General features: G+C 43.6%; 1 protein-coding gene across 6 annotated transcripts in view; it reads left to right on the top strand.

The window, feature by feature from the left end:
• CHRDL1 (chordin like 1) overlaps positions 1–17,552 on the top strand; it is a 120,414-nt gene that overhangs the window by 94,464 nt on the left and 8,398 nt on the right. For 4 of the 6 annotated variants that reach the window (XM_038588074.1, XM_038588073.1, XM_038588075.1 and 1 more), the window contains exons 7-9: positions 1,619–1,686; positions 8,453–8,621; positions 12,075–12,284. In XM_038588074.1, coding sequence (XP_038444002.1) covers positions 1,619–1,686; positions 8,453–8,621; positions 12,075–12,284 — 447 coding nt within the window. The remainder of the gene's footprint in view (positions 1–1,618; positions 1,687–8,452; positions 8,622–12,074; positions 12,285–17,552) is intronic. The other 2 variants (XM_038588076.1, XM_038588077.1) reach the window with 1 other exon arrangement.

Raw genomic sequence — 17,552 nt, 5'->3', positions numbered from 1 at the left:
ATAAAATGTGAATTCTTTAGCCTCTTTCTGAAGTCTACACAGCAATTATTTACTACCCTTACTTAAGTCTCCCTCCCCTCTTTCTCTTATTCCCCTTTCCCTCTTCCTTCTCCATCATCTCTCCACCATCTCTCTTGTTTCACATCTGAACTTTCTACTACAGCCACAGCCACATCCTGTTGGCTGTTTCCATATGTTCCTTACTGTTTCAAAGCTCTGCTCCTTTGCAGTTACTTATGTTAAATCATATCACCGTGATGCCTACTTCTAAAAACATGACTGATTATTTTGGGAAGCTTTCCATGATTCTGTCTTACTGATCACTTACTCCTTCAATCTCTCCCAAGCACCTCTTGACGAATCCTAATTTTTTCTCCCATGAAATGATCTTTAAATCATGAAGGGCTAAAGTCATAACTTTGTTATATGTCACTGCCAGATAATATTGCTTTCAAAGGAATTTCGAGGTCTTTGGCACATCCTAAAAGCCAATGATATTATCTAATTTTCCCTCACAGGACTACCACATCCTTGAACCAGTAACATGTTACTATCTCCATGTGGGCTTTGAAAGCTCGAGGGATAAATTCAAACAGAAAATCCATAAATGCTGATACTTTTTGGTATTTCCTGTTACCCTGCCAAATACATGGTTGAATTGATACTGAGAGTAAGACCAAGCTCTTCCCAGTGACTTGGTTGGTCATAGATAACACGAGGTAAAATCCTTGGAAATTGTCCTGTGGTTGGTGATCTTTAATCAGTAGAGGAATATCACTGTCTGTAGTGTGTTGTTCTCAAGACTAAAAGTCGGATCTTCCTCCTCAAACCAGTTACTCTGGCAGTGAGGCAATGATAAGTAGTTTACTGTTCAAAGAATGGACATACAAACCAGGGGAAGTGATCTCAGGCAAAAAAAAGAGGAGTAAATCTTGGATATCTGTTATGTAAATATTCCAGCCACCACAAGTCTTACCTTAACTTTCAGACCAGGGCCTAACTTTCCAGAGACATAATGGTGATTTTAACAAATTATGACAGCCCAAATCCTCGAATCTCTTATTTTGTAAGGGTAGTTTAAACACAGGTTAAATATGACCTGCAAAATACTTAACTGTCACTGGATAAGATAAGCAAAAATGAGGCTGACAGCTCTATTACAGTGGAAAGTGATTATTTTGTCTTTTGTTTCCCAAATTTTGTGCAATGTGAATCGATCGGCTCTTTTGAAAAGTGGCAGCTTTCTTCAGAGTTGTTTTGAAAAATGAGGCAGGCCCAGAGAGGAATCTTTCAGGGTCACTTTATGAAGGAGAGCCATTTTTTTGAGAGAGAGAGAGAGAAGGGAGGGGGAGCAGAGATAATCTTAAGCAGGCTCTGCACCCATCACAGAGCCCAATACAGGGCTCGATCTCATGACCCTGAGATCATGACCTGAGCCGAAATCGAGTCCAACGCCCAACCAGCCGAGCCCCCCAGCACACAGAAGGATAGCCATCTTAACAACAGTTAAAATGTCTGGAGAAATTTGGGATCATAGAATCAAAAATGTTGCTAGGTCACAAGGGTGACGATTTTCCCTTCTATGTTTGTATGACTCTCTTTATTTTGCAATAAACAGGGGATGGAGAATTGTCGTGGGAACATTCTGATGGTGATATCTTCCGGCAACCTGCCAACAGAGAAGCAGTAAGTGTGAATAGCTCAAATAATTTAACACCCCGCAGAACCAGGCCAAACTTTTCTCCTTCCATGGCTGTTATCCTAGGAACTCCATAAAAGGGCCCATTTATAACACCATTTCTCTTTCCCTTGCCTTAGAAAACTAAACGATATTATCACCAATCTCAAAACATGTAAGTCCACTGTATATTTGGTAACTAGAGCCAGGACAGGGGCACAAAAAAAATCACAGCCCCAGCACCTAAGTATCCCTTATCTAGATTGGAAGTTGGTAGCCTTTCGGGCTAGCTTGCCAAATCTTTGCCTTCTGGATGGAAGGCAGGTCACTGCCTCTGTCCTCAATAGTCCTTAACAGAGGAGCTTCTGTGGGATTATAAGGTGGATCTGTCCATTCTTTAGGCAGAGGTACTGTGGACATGTCTCCATAAAGCCTCTCCTAAGCCTTAGGCTCTCAGTCATACAGCAGCAAGAGAAAAAAAGGTAGCAGCTACACACTCCTTCCCCACCCTGCAATATCCCATTTGTATGTTCAGTGTATAGCAACAGCATCTCTTGTTCCTGTGTATTTCAAAGTAATTGGCAAAATGCAATCCCTCTCTCCAAAACATATGTCTAAGTACAGCAATACCTTGAACTTCTTAAAATCTGAAAAGGAGATGTTCCAATTCAAAGAATCTCATCATACTGATGGATTATAAAAATATACAAAATGTATGAAGGCATTCATGGTACATAAATGGGTACTGATTGAAACCCTATACAAAAAAGTATACGGGGCATTCAGTGCAACATTATTTTTATAAGAGCAAAGCCAGTGGAAGGAACCCAAACGTAAGTAATAGGGGCTTGGTTGAACACACCCAATCTGTGGGACATGGTACTGTTGTTAAGTAGAATGCAAGACATCAAAAGTGTACTCAAGTGGAGGGATCCTCAAGATAAAGATTTTATTTATTTATTTAAAAGACAGAGAGAGGCAGAGACATAGACAGAGGGAGAAGCAGGCTCCTCAGAGGGAACCTGATGCAGGACTCGATCCCAGGACCCTGGGATCATGCCCTGAGCTGAAGGCAGATACTCAACCACTGAGCCACCCAGGTGCCCTGATCCCCAAGATATGTTATGTAAACAAACCAAGGTGCAGGGTGCAACTCATACTGTCATTTCCTGTGTGCCTGCACAAATTGAATGCATATGAAAAGATCTGGAAGGTCAGATACCAATAGGTTACGAGTGATAATCTCAGAGGGGTAGAAGCAGCAGGGGGAAAGGGAGAGCCTGATTTTTTTCCTTATCTCTTCTGTATCATTGGATGTTTTTCAATGAGCGTCAATTTGTTGTGCAGTATATAACGTTTAAATGATTGTTTAAAACCTGTGGAATTAGTTCTCAACAAGCATTGTATAGAAGGCCAGAGTCTAGGGAATTATATGGCAAGCCTGAGGATGGGGAGGGAGGCAGGTGTGAGGAAAGTGTTGATAGGAATGTAATAAAATAGCCAGTCTAAACATCCCGGCGTTGCTTAGTCCATGTGTCCTGGTTGTCTCATGTGCCACTTCTGACCTGCATATACCCGGCTCACCAGCACACCCTCAGTAGGGAGTTGAAATGATGTCTGCTTTATTCTCTGCTCCTACTATTTTCTAGACCTTGCTGTTTCTGAATGAGTGTGGAAGGATTGTGGGTTGGGGGAATGTGAAGAACAATACTCTGGATATCTCAAAAAAAAAAAAGCAGCATTCCTGCAAGAGAGAATGGGCTTCCCAGTTTCCCAGTGATTCTGGATCCCCAGGATGGGTGAAACAGGAGATGGAGATGAAGGAGGGCACTTGTGATGATCTCTGGGCATTGTAGGGAAGTGTTGAATCACTATATTGTACACCTGAAACTCATATTGGGCTGAAAGTTCACTAACTGGAACTTAAAAAAAAGTTTAAAAAACTTAAAAAGATTTTCTCCACCTAGCTCTATCTGCTAAGCGTTGAGGCCAGGTTGGTGGTCCTGCTGGTAAGGCCATTAATTCGCCTTTCTTCCTGACTTCATTTTATGCTGCCTCCAGCTGCACCCTTGTCTTGCAGTCTCGTCTGTCCTTCTTCCGAAACTGCCAGTGATGGGACTGAGCTTAATCCCATACTTCCTGTAGCAGAAAGAGGTCAGGTATAGAATGCAGGGCCTTGAAATAGTTATTGATTTTCAAAGGAGTTTGAGACCTATCTTTAGAAACAAACATTGGGGCCCGGTAGAACAAAATGTCCAGATGGTTCCACTTTATTATAAATAAATATTTTCCTTTGTTCTAAAAGTGGGTAGATACTGTGGGATATGATTTGAATAATAAAGAGCATCTGTAGTACTAGAAAAATATGTACCTGGCACACAGTAGGCCCCCAAGAAATTCATTTTGAATGAATGGGTATGGAAGGCAGGGTGAAATGTATGTGAGGGGCTTTTCATGAATGTGAATGCACAGAAATTTGTCCCAAATCAGAGAGAGATGCTTCTAACTTGTTGCTGGCTCTTGACCAGCCGAAAATTAGAAGGTAGGAGAACCCATTCTGAATATCCTTTGCAGGCCTAATGCTCTCTATGGGATCAAGAAATGCAGCACTGGGACACCTGGGTGACTCAGTGGTTGAGCAGCTGCTTTTGGCTCAGGACATGATCCCGGGGTTCTGGAAACGGGTCCTGCATTAGGCTCCCCACGGGGAGCCTGCTTCTCCCTCTGCCTATGACTCTGCCTCTCTCTGTGTCTCTCATAAATAAAATCTTAAAAATTAAAAAAATTTAATGCAGCACTAACAGCACATTGCCAATTCAGTAGACTGTCACTTTAATAGACCATTCATATTTACAGGAAACCATCAAAAACCTTAGTTTGACAGAAACACAGAGGATTGCTTTATTTTGCCAAGTGGGCTGAAAACCATCAGTTTACCAAGTTTTATGAAGTTCACAGGAAGGAGAACCCGTCACCAGTGGCTCAATTACAACTCCTTTATAAAAACCTGAAGTGGTTTCTGTTTGGTTTCCGGATCATAAGTTCATATGCACTGGTCCTAATACCATGGGTGTGTGTGTGTGCATGTGTTTCTGTGTGTGTTACAGGGAGGGAGAAGTAGACACAGGTCATAAAGCCAGAACATGAAAGCAAGCCGAATTTTGTTTTGGACAACGGCCAAACTCTGACTTTGCCCCCAATAGATTACTCAGAGATTTACCATTAGAAAAGGGAAAGATTTAGCGATAGAAACAATATGAAACAGATAGAAATCCATGTCTCACTCACATTGTCAGAACAATGGTTTGGGAAGGAAACTGGCCCAAGGGTCTCTCAGGTGGGGATGGTCCTAGAGTGCCAGTGATGAAGATATAATGTGCTCATGGCTGTGTGAATCATGACACATTCTGAAGACATTTTTAAAGAGTTACTTATTTATGACAGACAGCACAGGGTGGGGGTGGCAGGGGCAGAGGGAGAGGGAGAAGCAGACTCTCTGCTGAGCAGGAAGCCCAAAGCAGGGCTCGATCACAGGACCCTGGGATCATGACTTGAGCCTGAGATGAAGGCAGACTCATAATCTACTGAGCCACCTGGATGCCCCTGAAGACCTTTTTTTAAAATTAAACTTTTTATTTTATGGTAACTTTAGATTCATAGCCCTGAAGGCCCTTTGAAGGCTTTTCCTGAACTGTCCTATTTTCCTATCTCTGCCAATAAAACCCTCCCATCTTAGACCTAGGACAAGTAAGGAAAAAGTTCCTGGGGAACTTTCTATAATGGGATTTTCCACCACCAGAAAAGAAGTGTGTGAGAACTACTTCAAAAGCCTGAGATAGAGGTACCTGGCTGGTTGGTAGAGCTCAGTCAGTGGAGCATGTGACTCTTGATCTCTGGGTTGTGAGTTTGAGCCTCGTGTTGGGTATAGAAATTACTTCAATCAATCAATCAGTCAGTCAATCAATCTTTTAAAAAAAATGCCTGAGAGAGTTACCAGCACTGAAGTCAGGAAATCAAATAATACCAAAATATTGAACAGAATAAAACAAAGCATAGGCATATGGCCATTTCTACCTTAACCTGCTCTCTCAAAGCCAGATCTTCACAGCTGGGTTTGAAGATAAGGTCCAGTTTCACTTAGAACTCCAAGGCCTTAATGTCTTTTTTCTCCCTTGCATTAAGTTACAAGGTCAGAATGGTCCCTGGTAAGCCTCCTTCATTCCTTTGTTTAGGGGAGCAACTCTAAAAGAGCCATTACCCTTAAATCAAAAAACCCCCACCCCCAGGTTGTGAACACTGTATTTTAGCAGACTTTTTTCTTTTTAAGATTTATTGATTTATTTGGGTGGGAGAGGGCAGGGACAGCGGGAGAGAATCTCAAGCAGACTCCCCACTGAGCACAGAGACCGACATGGGGCTCAATCTCACAATCCCGAGTTCATGATCAGAGCTGAAACCAAGAGTTGGATACTTTACCCGACTACACCCCCCAGGCGCCTCTCTCTTAGCAGACTTTGATATTTTCTTTGGAGCAGCTTTTAGCCAACCATCTGCAGGCCACTGAGCTTGACCACACATTCCCTCTCTCACTTTCTCTTTCCTTTCTTCCTGTCTTCTCCCCCAATCCTCACTCTCCTGCCATCTCCAAAAACTCAATCTTCACTGTCACCCTGAATAAAAAACCCCACTCCTCTCTGGCCTCGGTTTCTCCATCTGTAAAATGAAAGACTTGAATAGGGGGATGTTCTGGAGAGCTAATCAAAATCCTTAAGGTTTTTTTGTGTTGTGTTTTTTGTGATTTTTTAAAAATTTGTTTTGTTTTGTTTTTTGGTTTTGAATCTCTCTCTTTTTTTTTTCTGCCCTTACCCAATGTCCAGGGTCTGAGTGCCTGGTACCGAAGAAGAGCTTTTCACTTTGTTTTCACCCTCATGAATCAGAGAACTTCTTGTACTTGCAGCTCATTTTGGGTCAGCGACCTTTTCTCTCTCAAGTTCTAGCCCCGGTGAACTCCCTTCCTTCGGCATCATTGGTAGGACACCCACCAGCCAAACTGTCCTCTCTGTGTTCCTTTGGCAAAACTTTGCTAAACTCCAGAAAGGACAGAACAATCTGTAACGGTCTTGGTGGAATGTGAGTGAAAAAGACACATGAGCCATTGTGGGAATGAAAAATATTTGTACTAAGAATCCCATCTGTGTACATGATAATCAATTGATGCAAATTCTTATTTGTGTGAGATTTCATAGCAATGCACCAGCATGGACTCTTCCTAGATTGACAGAATTATGTTCTCTTTCTCTTACGCCAGCTCCTGTTCTCTCCCCCCTTCTCCCACCAGTGCCTCCCTCCACAAGAGAGTAATAATAATTCCGAAAGCTACATTTGCAACATGTGTGTCTATGGGACATAACTGTAATACATGTTTTCTGGGATGGTGGGGTCAGAGGATCTTATAACTACCTTCCCAAGACCCCTTGCCATTTCTAACACTGAATATAAGCATCTTTCTAATTGCCTGTGGAAGATTTTTAGTGGGTCTCCTGTCCCACTAGTGTTACCCCTAACACTTGCCCCTAAAACAAAATGTTATATGGTTTTTCGCTTGAGGGTCCAGTCTTCATCCATTCCATCCTCCTCTGCCTTCATGCTCCCTTAGCTCCTGGGAAAGGGGTGGGTAGCAGAATAGTGGGCTCATCATGTGTTGAACCCTCACTAAGAGAGCAATGGTTGCATCATTTGGACTATAAGATTTTCAGCTTTCATTAGGGACCATGGCATTCATTCATTCATTCATTCAGCAAGTGTTTAATGAGCCCCGTCTAAATGCTGGACACTGTTTGGGGCCCTGGAGATATAGCAGTGAGCAAAACAAAGTTCTCACCTCTGGCTCACATCCTGGTACTGTCATATACTGTCAATTCTACAACATGTCTAGGGTATCTCTACTCTGCCGTGTAATCTCATGCCATTGGCTGCATTTAGTGTCAGTGCATCTAATCTGGACTATCCTAGGGTCCCATCTCTTCCTCCTGCTCAGTTTACTCTATACATGATCCGGAATCAATGCTTGGAAACACAATTCTGAGGATTTCCCTACCTTAAAAAAAATCCCATAAAGGCTCCCACACCATCACCTCTGTTGCCTACCACATAAAGTCTTCACCCCTTCGCCTGTCATGTAAAGTCCTCCCTGATCTGGCTGCAGCCCACGTTTTGGAATGTTATCCTTCATCTGTTCCCTTTTATGGACTCTATGTTCTCTGCTACACCTTCTCAACTTGGAATCACTGCCTGGAATATTCCTCACCAGCTCTGCCTGCAAAAAGTCTGTCCAGCCTCCTTGGTCCAGGTCACAAACCGTCCCCAACCAGTTCTCTTTCTCTTCCTACTTTGCACAGCAATTCCTACTTCTGTGGCCTGTGTCCCATTCTGCCCTTGTGTTGCAGGCTGCTACCTTAATTCTTACGTATGAGATTCTCAGGAGTGGGAAGGACATTTTATTGACCGTTCTTTGGCTCTTTGCTCCCTCTGAGGTTTGTCTATGAAGCTAGCCCAGTCTTCTGCAAGAAGAGAGGGAAATCTCAGTCCATTCTCAAGGCTGCTCTTATTTCACATCCCTGTGTTGCTACCAGTGTGGGTGGATGTGTAGTTCATTTAAGATCAGACCTAAGCTCATTGCTAGAAGTCATCAGATGGACTCTAGCTGTGTATAAGTCCACTCCTGCCTTCCCTCTGGCAGATTTGGGGAGCTGAATGTGCCCTGTCATTTTACAGAGACATTCTTACCACCGTTCGCACTATGACCCTCCACCAAGCCGACAGGCTGGAGGTCTGCCCCGCTTTCCTGGGGCCAGAAGTCACCGAGGAGCTCTTATGGATTCCCAGCAAGCGTCGGGCACCATTGTGCAGATTGTCATCAACAACAAACACAAGCATGGCCAAGGTAAGGAGCATGCTCCTTTTGTACCACATCCACAGCAGTTCTACCACAGCGCACCCCCTCCTCTGCCCCGTATTTGGAGGGCTGGACCTGGAAAGGGCCTTGTCTCCCATGCATATCAGAAAGTTACACAAGCATCACTTACCATCAAGCCTCAAAGCGAGTCTGTCTTTATTTAGGACAAAAGGCAAAAAAGCAGGGAACTAATGCAGTGCCCAGCGTTTTCTCAGTTGCCCTAGGGGGTCGCAGGGCACTGGGGGAAAGTGTGTTGGATTGGATTGGCTGGTTAATAGAATGAGAGGTTGGTTGTTTTTCCAGTTGGGCACTTGATATTCACAGATACTCAGTGCCAGACACTTCTGAAGCTCTTAACCCTGTGCCTTAGAAGCAGTAATTCTCATACCTCTCTGTGCCCAGGATTCTCCCCCGGCCTCTTGCTAAAGAGACATATTCTGGGCCCCAGGCTCAGAGATTCTAACTCATATGAGGAGATTGTCGTTAGAAATGAGTAATCCAGTAAGAAATCCAGAAACATCCTGGCCAAGCACCAGGAGAACTGACATTAGGTTAACAGGGACACGCAGCCCACTCAGCCAACCAGCTGGCTGCAGCAGGCACCCACACACGTCCGTGGCCCAGACCTTCCTGAGCCTAGTTCCCCAGTCCCCACTTCCACCCCAGTAGTGGGGGTAGGGGGAGGAGAAATTCAATCAAACAATTGACTGCTTCTTACTTTTTTAGGCTCTTTAGAGCAAGAGCTCAGCTGGTTCCTTTTTATGAAACCACAAACATGTTTTGTTTCCTTTAAAGGAGAAACAAATCAAAGCTGGTTCTCTGAACGGGTTAAAAGTAATAAATTATTAAACCAAATGATTGAATAACATGGGTGAAAACCAATCCGTTACAAAGAACCCCTACTATAAATCTCAACAAAGCTGGTCAAACCAAAGCTAGTTGATCACATCTGTTACGAGTTAGATGTAAATTTCAGATTACAGATAAAAAACATTGAATCGCTTTGGAAACTAACAGGCTTAAAAGAAGAGCATGCAAAATAAAACTCTTAATAAAAAATGGTGATGTATTAGAAGAATTGGAAGTATTTATTATCGATCTGGGTTTGATTTGAAGTGTATTATTTTTAAATTCTGAGGCATTCTGATACAAATTTATGAAATGCGGAGGAGTAGGAGGTAAAGATGCAGTTTGATTTTCAATCCTAAATTGCCTCCGGTAGATTCCATTTGCCCTGAAAGTATTTCAAAGCCTTAAAAAAAAAAAAAAAAAACCTGTGGGCAAATGGACTTTGAAAATCCTAAATCCCATAATTTCCAGAGGCCTCTTCATTTCAGGGCAAAGGCTCATCCCTTGATTTTCTGTGTGTCCTACAAAAGGCCCAGCTGGTTTACATTTTTTTATTGCTCCCATTGATTTGGATGCAGTGGTTCTTTCCTGACCTATTATAGGTTACTGGAGAATCACTTGCCCCCACTCCCAACCCTCAGTGCCCCAGCTGGATGATTCAAAACCATCTCGAGAGTTTGTTGGTGGGAAGAAGCCATCTTTTCCCACTAGAGCATTGACCTCCCACTCTTAAATCTCAGAGTGTAGGCTCTCACCCAGTCTAGATTGTTCCCTTAGCCCAAATGTTTAGAGGAGAGTGATCCTGGCAATATAACACTGGAGGTCCTACCTGCCCTTCTCTGTAGCTTTCGTGTTAACAGACATGCTCCACTGAGACACATCTGCTTGGTCCCTTGCTTGAGTCAAAGAGGAGTGATAGGACTCTGCCATTTTGAACTTGACCCCTGCCTAAATTTGCTTGAAGCAGACTAGGTACCCACTTGGTCACATGGTCTAGAAGGGAGTGTCACTATCTTTGGAGGAGAGAGAAGGAGTAGGGGCAGGAGAGAGAACACATCTGGCCTGTCTTGTCACGTGATTCCATCCATGGCTCTGAGCCTCAAAGTCCACGTGTCAAGTCCCTGTTCTAGCTCCCTGTATGGTTGGGAGCTTCACTGGTTTAGGTTCTTGGTTCTTGGAAATCTTTGCATGGATTGACCTGTGAGAGCACCTAGTACTCTAGCAGTACTTGCAAAGGACAGGAAAAGGCAGCCGACATCATCCATATTTCCAAAAGGGACCCAGTGGACTTGATGAGAAAGAACTAGCCCAATGATTCATCATTCTGAGGCCATTGTCTCACAGCCAGATCAGTTCCTAGAAAGGCCCCAAGTGGGGCTGTTTCTCCCACACCAGCCCTGCCTTAAGTGATACAACCCACCCTAGAGACGTTGTTGATCAGGATGCCGACAGGTATCCCTGGGTATGATGAGGTGATGGGAATAATGAGAAACACACCCAGTCCCAGCCATGGATTAAAATCTCCAGAATGTCTCAGCACTTTCAAAAAGGGAGAGAACTTATTCTCAGCCCTCCCCATTTGCAGCCCAATATAGTTCTTATCCTGGAGCCTAGCCCCATGCCTTACAGTGGGAGCTGGTTATGTTTTGGTTGGTTTGCATTGGCAGATGTTCCTATGGCCCCTTCCCTTCATAGGCCTCTTTGCCTGCAGCTTTTAGGATACTTGCTCTTGCAAGGCCCCTTAGAAAACATGGCACCAGTGACTTCACCTCCTACCCAACGAATGTGAGACCACCAAAGTCTACCTGTAGGACAGGTAGTGATTCACTGTAGTGGAATCTATAGCCACTGAGGTGGGCAACAGATATTGCCTAGAGATTAGAGGCATGAAAGGCTCCTTCATGATCCTTTCCCTCTTGATCCCATTTTAGTGCCTTCCTTCCCATGCCAGACAGAAGGCCATCGCCATTAACTCCATATCCATCTGTGTTGGTGGATCAGATTCTCATAACATTTGATATTTTGAAAGGATTTGCTTCAGGATATGCAAATACTGGCCCTTTGTGAAGAGCAATAGTTTCTGCAACTGGCCTCCCTGGCAGCCAATATCTCTGGGAAATTTTTATACCAAGAAGCATATCCACTTGGGCCATACAGATCTTTTATGAAATTGCAGGTATTTTTTTTTTTTGAAATTGCAGGTATTGACACTAAATTCTACTAGAGGTTCCTTTGCAGATAACCAGGGCAGATGGAACTCTGTTTTCATGCATTGTTTCATTCCTCCACTTTCAGAGCATTTAGTGACTGCTCACCATGTGCTGGGCTCTTGTGAGCACCCAGAGGCTGCTCCTGAAGGACCTGAATGGTTGCTAATGATAAAACAGGAACTGAGCTGGGTTTTTTTGTTTTGTGGGGAGGTTGTTTTTGTGTTTGTTTTTGGTTACAGAGGCTGCTCTGTAAACATATATCCACAGCATGAAAAGGACAAAGGATGCTTGATGTCTTGAGGGGTTCAGGGCTTACATTCTGAGCACAGGGGCCCGTTTCAGCTCCCTAGCCTTTAATTTCCAGTCCTATGTTCTCTTTCAGTGTGTGTTTCCAATGGAAAGACCTACTCCCACGGCGAGTCCTGGCACCCAAACCTCCGGGCATTTGGCATTGTGGAGTGTGTGCTGTGCACTTGTAATGTCACCAAGCAAGAGTGTAAGAAAATCCACTGCCCCAATCGATACCCCTGCAAGTATCCTCAAAAAATAGATGGAAAATGCTGCAAGGTGTGTCCAGGTAAAAAGGCAAAAGGTGCGTTGGTTGGAAGCCCTGCCTTTGGTTGACTGAGATCCCCAGAGTCCTTCTCAGTATTCATTGAGCATCAGAAACCTAATCAACCTGACACATCATCTCAATATTACTAGTTCTAACAATGAACTTAATTCCCCCCTCTTTTGAAGGGCTGATAAGATGGTTGATTAGAAGAAATTTACTACTCAGAAATAGACTGGGAGGGGTGCCTATGTCTGCTAAACTTTTGGCCCCATGTAGCCCTAAGCGCCAGACTTAAGCCTGGCTTTTCTAAATTGCAGAGAAATTGAGTTATGAGGATTATACAGAAGAGCAGTAGCACCTGTCATTGATGTCACTATCTAACTGATCAAGCACAATCACATCCATGACCCTTTTGAGACAGGATGGGAGGCAGGTGAGGTAGAGTGGAAGGAGAGTGGGTTCTGGGCCTGAGTGAAGTTGTTGTGTGACCTTGGAAATGTGACAGATCTGCTCTGGCCTCCATCAGCTTTTCCTTAAAATGGTATGCTTAGAACAATTAATCTCCAAGCACCTGTCCTAACGCTACAGTTTTATAATGATACTATTATTGCTCTATAAAATTTAAAACTGAAGCATATTGAGTGACCTGCCCTGAGTCCACAAATCGATAATAAAATCAAGGTTTGGATGTCAGGTCACCTACAGCCCATTGTCTTTTCCAGGGCAGTAGAAGATATGAACTGATAACAAAAAAAGCAAGTGGATTAAATAGTGGTTTTAACGCATACGAAATAGATAAAAACATAGTCTGTAGTGTTGGAGTTGACAGCATAGGGAATTGGTGATCCAGCATTCTAATCCTGGCTCTGCCACTGGTTTCCTGTGTGACGTAGAAAAAGTCACTGCACCTCTCTGAGCTTCAATTTCCTTATCTGCAAAATGAGAGGGTTAGAGTGGATGATTTCTTAGGGTCTTTCCAGCTCCCAGCATTCTAGGAGTGAATGAATTCCATGTACATGAATTAATCTATCATTTATTATGCCTACCTGCATTTTTGTAAACACAGGTGAAAAACCAAAAACTTTTTCAAGGTAGGCAGAGAGCTAAATCGTATATTCCTTCAACTTAGGCAATTCCTTATGATCAGCAGGCCAACATGAACTTAGTCAATGCATATTTTTTTTGAGCATCTTCATGTAGGCCAGTCATTCCCAAACTCGTATGCACATTGGAACCCCCAGGAAAGCTTCTAAAAATACCTGTGTCCCATTCCCAGAGATTATGATTTCATTGATTTCAGGTGTGGGCTGGGAGGGAGCCCTTTGAAAACATCCCCAGGTGATCCTAATGTGCAGACAGGTTTGGGAAGTTCTGACATAGGTAGTTTATGGCCTTGCTCAAGATTTGGTTTGTGGACCAGAAGAACTTGGAAGCTAGTGAGAAATGCAGACTCAGGTCCCACCCCAAACCGACTGCACCAGAAATCAACATTTTAACAAGATCCCCCAGTTGATCCCCATGCACGTTAAAGTATGAGATCTATTTGTGGCAAAAACAAAATCTTTCTTAGTGGAATGGCCCTCATCTTCCACAGTAAACAGTGGGTAAGATGTAGATAGGGAAGACAGGACCTATCTGATCTGGAGTAGAGAATTGGGGCATTAGATCTGATGAGGAACTACACTCATTAGGGGTAGGGAGAGAGTACAGTCTGAGCATGATACAGACATGAGGGCTACCAAGCCACAGTAACCTATCACAACCTCCAAGTGTGCAATCTTACTGGATCCTCAAACCTTTTAGTGCCCCTTAGGAGTAATTCCACCAACACAGTTTTCTCTTTGGTCAAGAGTGAAACATCTACAGTCATATAAGTAATACAGCATGATAATTTCAGACAAAAGCTAATCATTATCTAAACTACCACAGGGAAGGTAAATCCTTCCCACTATACAGTACTGCAATTTCAACCTCAGACCTTCAGACCAAATCCCATTTCATTGTATGCTTAGGCCTTTAGGGATGCGGGTGATTCAAACAAGAAGTGAACACATCAACTGAATATAGAAAAAGAATTGTTAAATAAATACTGTGCTGTATACTACGACCAGCAAAAATCATTGTAGGCCAAGATTTAATTGCATGGAAAGATGTTTGTGACATCTGATAAGTACAAAGAGCATGCTACAAAACAATATTATGATTCCACTTGCGTTAAAAAAGCAAGCCTGTATAATACACTTAGACAAAAAAAAAAAGTCTGGAAGGGCATATCACAGACTGTTAACAGTAGCTGTCTTTGGATGATTGAACTATAGGTAGTTCTCATTTTATTCTTTTGGTTTATCCATATTTTCCAAAATTTTCGACAATGTCTATTACCTTTGTAGGGAGAAGAATAAGTTATTATTTAAAAAACTGCCCTTCAGAATCCCAATCCACAATATGTCAAAGAGTCTGGTTGATCCAACCTTTCTCTCTAGAAGAGCTACTTTCCCACCCTGCTCAGGGGGTAGAGAAAGATACAGGACTTAGAGAGCAACATGGAAAGTGAGAATCTCTGTCCCATTCTGTGTGCCTGTCTCTCAGTGAGCCAGGCAGGAGTGTCGGCAAACTGAGTGACACCTGATAGTCACATTGCCTAATGGAGTCATTATCCACAGATGCCAGGGCACCTGCTCCAGCTACTCAGAAACCTCAGAGCATTAGGGAACGTGCACTCACTTGTGCCTTCAATCTGAAAATACATATTATGTGCCTACTATCTGCAAGTAGAGAGAGAGATGAACAAGCCAAAGGCCCTTTGCCAGCCTGATCCTTACATCCTATAGGGAAAAGAAAGACAATGAACACAAACAAGGTGATTTTACATTGTGATGGGTACTGTGAAAAAGACCAAGCAGGATCAGGTAACAGTAAATGGGGGTGGTGACAATGAATGGCACTTTCTTTTTTTTAAAAAAAAAAATTATTTATTTATTTGAGAGAGACAGTGAGCCAGCACAGGTGGGGGAGAAGCAGAGGGAGAGGGAAAAGCAGACTCCCTGCTGAACAGGGAGCCCGACATGGGGCTTGATCCCAGGACCCCGAGATCACGCCCAACCAACTGAGCCACCCAGATGTCCCTGAATGGCACTTTCAAAAGAATGGTCAGGGGAGGCTTCTCTGAAGAAGGGATACTTGACTAAAGTCCCGAGCAGTATAAGGAACGAGAAAGGGAAAGATCACAACATCACCAGCCTCTTAGAAAACAACACATGACAGAGAAAAGGGGACAAAGAGTGAAGAGGGAGGAAGATAGATGGAAAAAAAAACAGTAAAGTCAGTTATTTGTGTTGAGAAGGGAAAAGAGAGAAATAGAATTCACTGATGACCCATCCAAAAGCTTCATTATAACAAATGATCACAGGCTCCTCCAGTCACAAGCAAAGGCCAAAATAAAGGATGTGAGTTTTTTTCTCTTTTGCCCTTGCTCTGGTAGAGGCCAGCCTGGCGTTGCACAGCAGTGGTCACCTACAGTGTTGTGTAGGACTTCTACTCCTTGAAGGCTCTCCAACTTCTCTCCCGCCCTCACTACACCTCCCTGATGTCTGGAATACCCAAAATTACACACTTCTTTTGGTTTATAGCAGAAAACACCTCTTTGAGACTTAAAAGTTACCTAAGTGGGGATAATACATCGCCAGTCCTCTCCACTTCCATAAGGAAATGCTTTCTCAGTTTCTTAGTTCTGGAGTGCTCGGGATACAAGCATTCTTCAGGGAAGCGGAAATGGATGGAAATGACTTGAGACATAGCAGGCTTCCTTGGAAGGAAATGAAATGAGGTGAACATGAAGCAATTAGAAAACACATTGAAGTGAAGGGTGTGGAATGAGGAGGATGTTGCCCACTGGGTAGTTTGAAAGACACACTTGGTTTACTCAATATTTTCAAATGCCAACTGAGGTTGAGTCACTGATGGGGTTTCTTGTTTGTAGAGCCCTTCTCCTGAACAAACTAAGCTCTTGGTGGGATGTGTAAGATGACTCTTCAGGACACTGGGAGAACTTTCAGTACATTATGGGTATTTACAGTGCCATCAAGGATATCACTTAGCAGTTATAGCTGTAGCCAATATTAAGCTGGTGCAAAACTTTTTTTTAAGGTTTTATTTATTTATTTGAGAGAGAGCACATGGGCGCGGGGAAGGAGCAGAGGGAGAGGGACAAGCAGACTCCATGTTGAACGCAGAGCCTGACGCCGGGCTCTATCCCATGACCCTGAGATCAAGACCTGAGCCAAAATCAAGAGTCAGATGCTCAACCGACTGAGCCACCTAGGCACCCCGTTGGTGTAAAAAAATTGAAAACTGAACTCAGCTCTCATTCTTTTTTATGATAGTCACACAGAGAGAGAGAGAGAGAGGCAGAGACACAGGCAGAGGGAGAAGCAGGCTCCATGCACCGGGAGCCCGACGTGGGATCCGATCCCAGGTCTCCAGGATCGCGCCCTGGGCCAAAGGCAGGCGCTAAACCGCTGCGCCACCCAGGGATCCCCTCAGCTCTCATTCTAAGTGTGATACATACATAGAGGTCCCTGTATACCCAGAGACCCACTTCTCCCACGTTATGAGAAGTGCCAGCACACATCCCTTAATTACGTAACACATCAAAAAAGGCTGGCCCATTGAGCAATTAAGTAATTAAAAAGGACAAAAGGAGAAAGGAAGCTTGGCTCTAGGATGACCTGCAAATGGAGTAGTCCAACTTGGAATCATCAAGAGAAGACTGATTTTGTCCTAAACACTGCCAGAATACTGGTGAGGGTGGGAAAGCTAATCAGGTCAGTGAGAGATGCACGATAGCAATTTGATTCCAGCGTCTGGTTCAAATGCATCCAATTGGCTATTAACAAGTCTCCCTAATTGAAGTCACAGATCCAAAGCGCCCAGCTCTCAGGGGTTTCCTCAGATAATCTTACAGGTGACTTCTGTACATACTCAAAGTTTTCAGGCTGTCCATGGCTTCTCTTTGTTGTTCTGACTTGAGTATACTTTAAAGACACAGCTGAAGAGGGTGCTGACCATGAAGCCAGCAAGGAAATTGAACTCATGGATAATCCAACTAGGAGAGAAACTTTTTATTTTTGGTTGGGGGCTGAGGAAAGAGGAGGGTGGAGCAGAATGGGAAGGATGAGGGGGCTGGTATCTTTATGCCTGGAAGCTGAAATACAGCAGTTTAGTTTATAATTTAAATGATCCATAGTTGAGGGATTTGACCAGTCTTTGTGCGTGTGTGTCTGTGTGTGTGTGTGCGTGTCCCAA

This window comes from Canis lupus, chromosome X (assembly GCF_011100685.1).
Source record: "Canis lupus familiaris isolate Mischka breed German Shepherd chromosome X, alternate assembly UU_Cfam_GSD_1.0, whole genome shotgun sequence".
Taxonomy (NCBI): Eukaryota; Metazoa; Chordata; class Mammalia; order Carnivora; family Canidae; genus Canis; species Canis lupus.
This window is presented reverse-complemented; position numbering and strand designations above follow the sequence as displayed.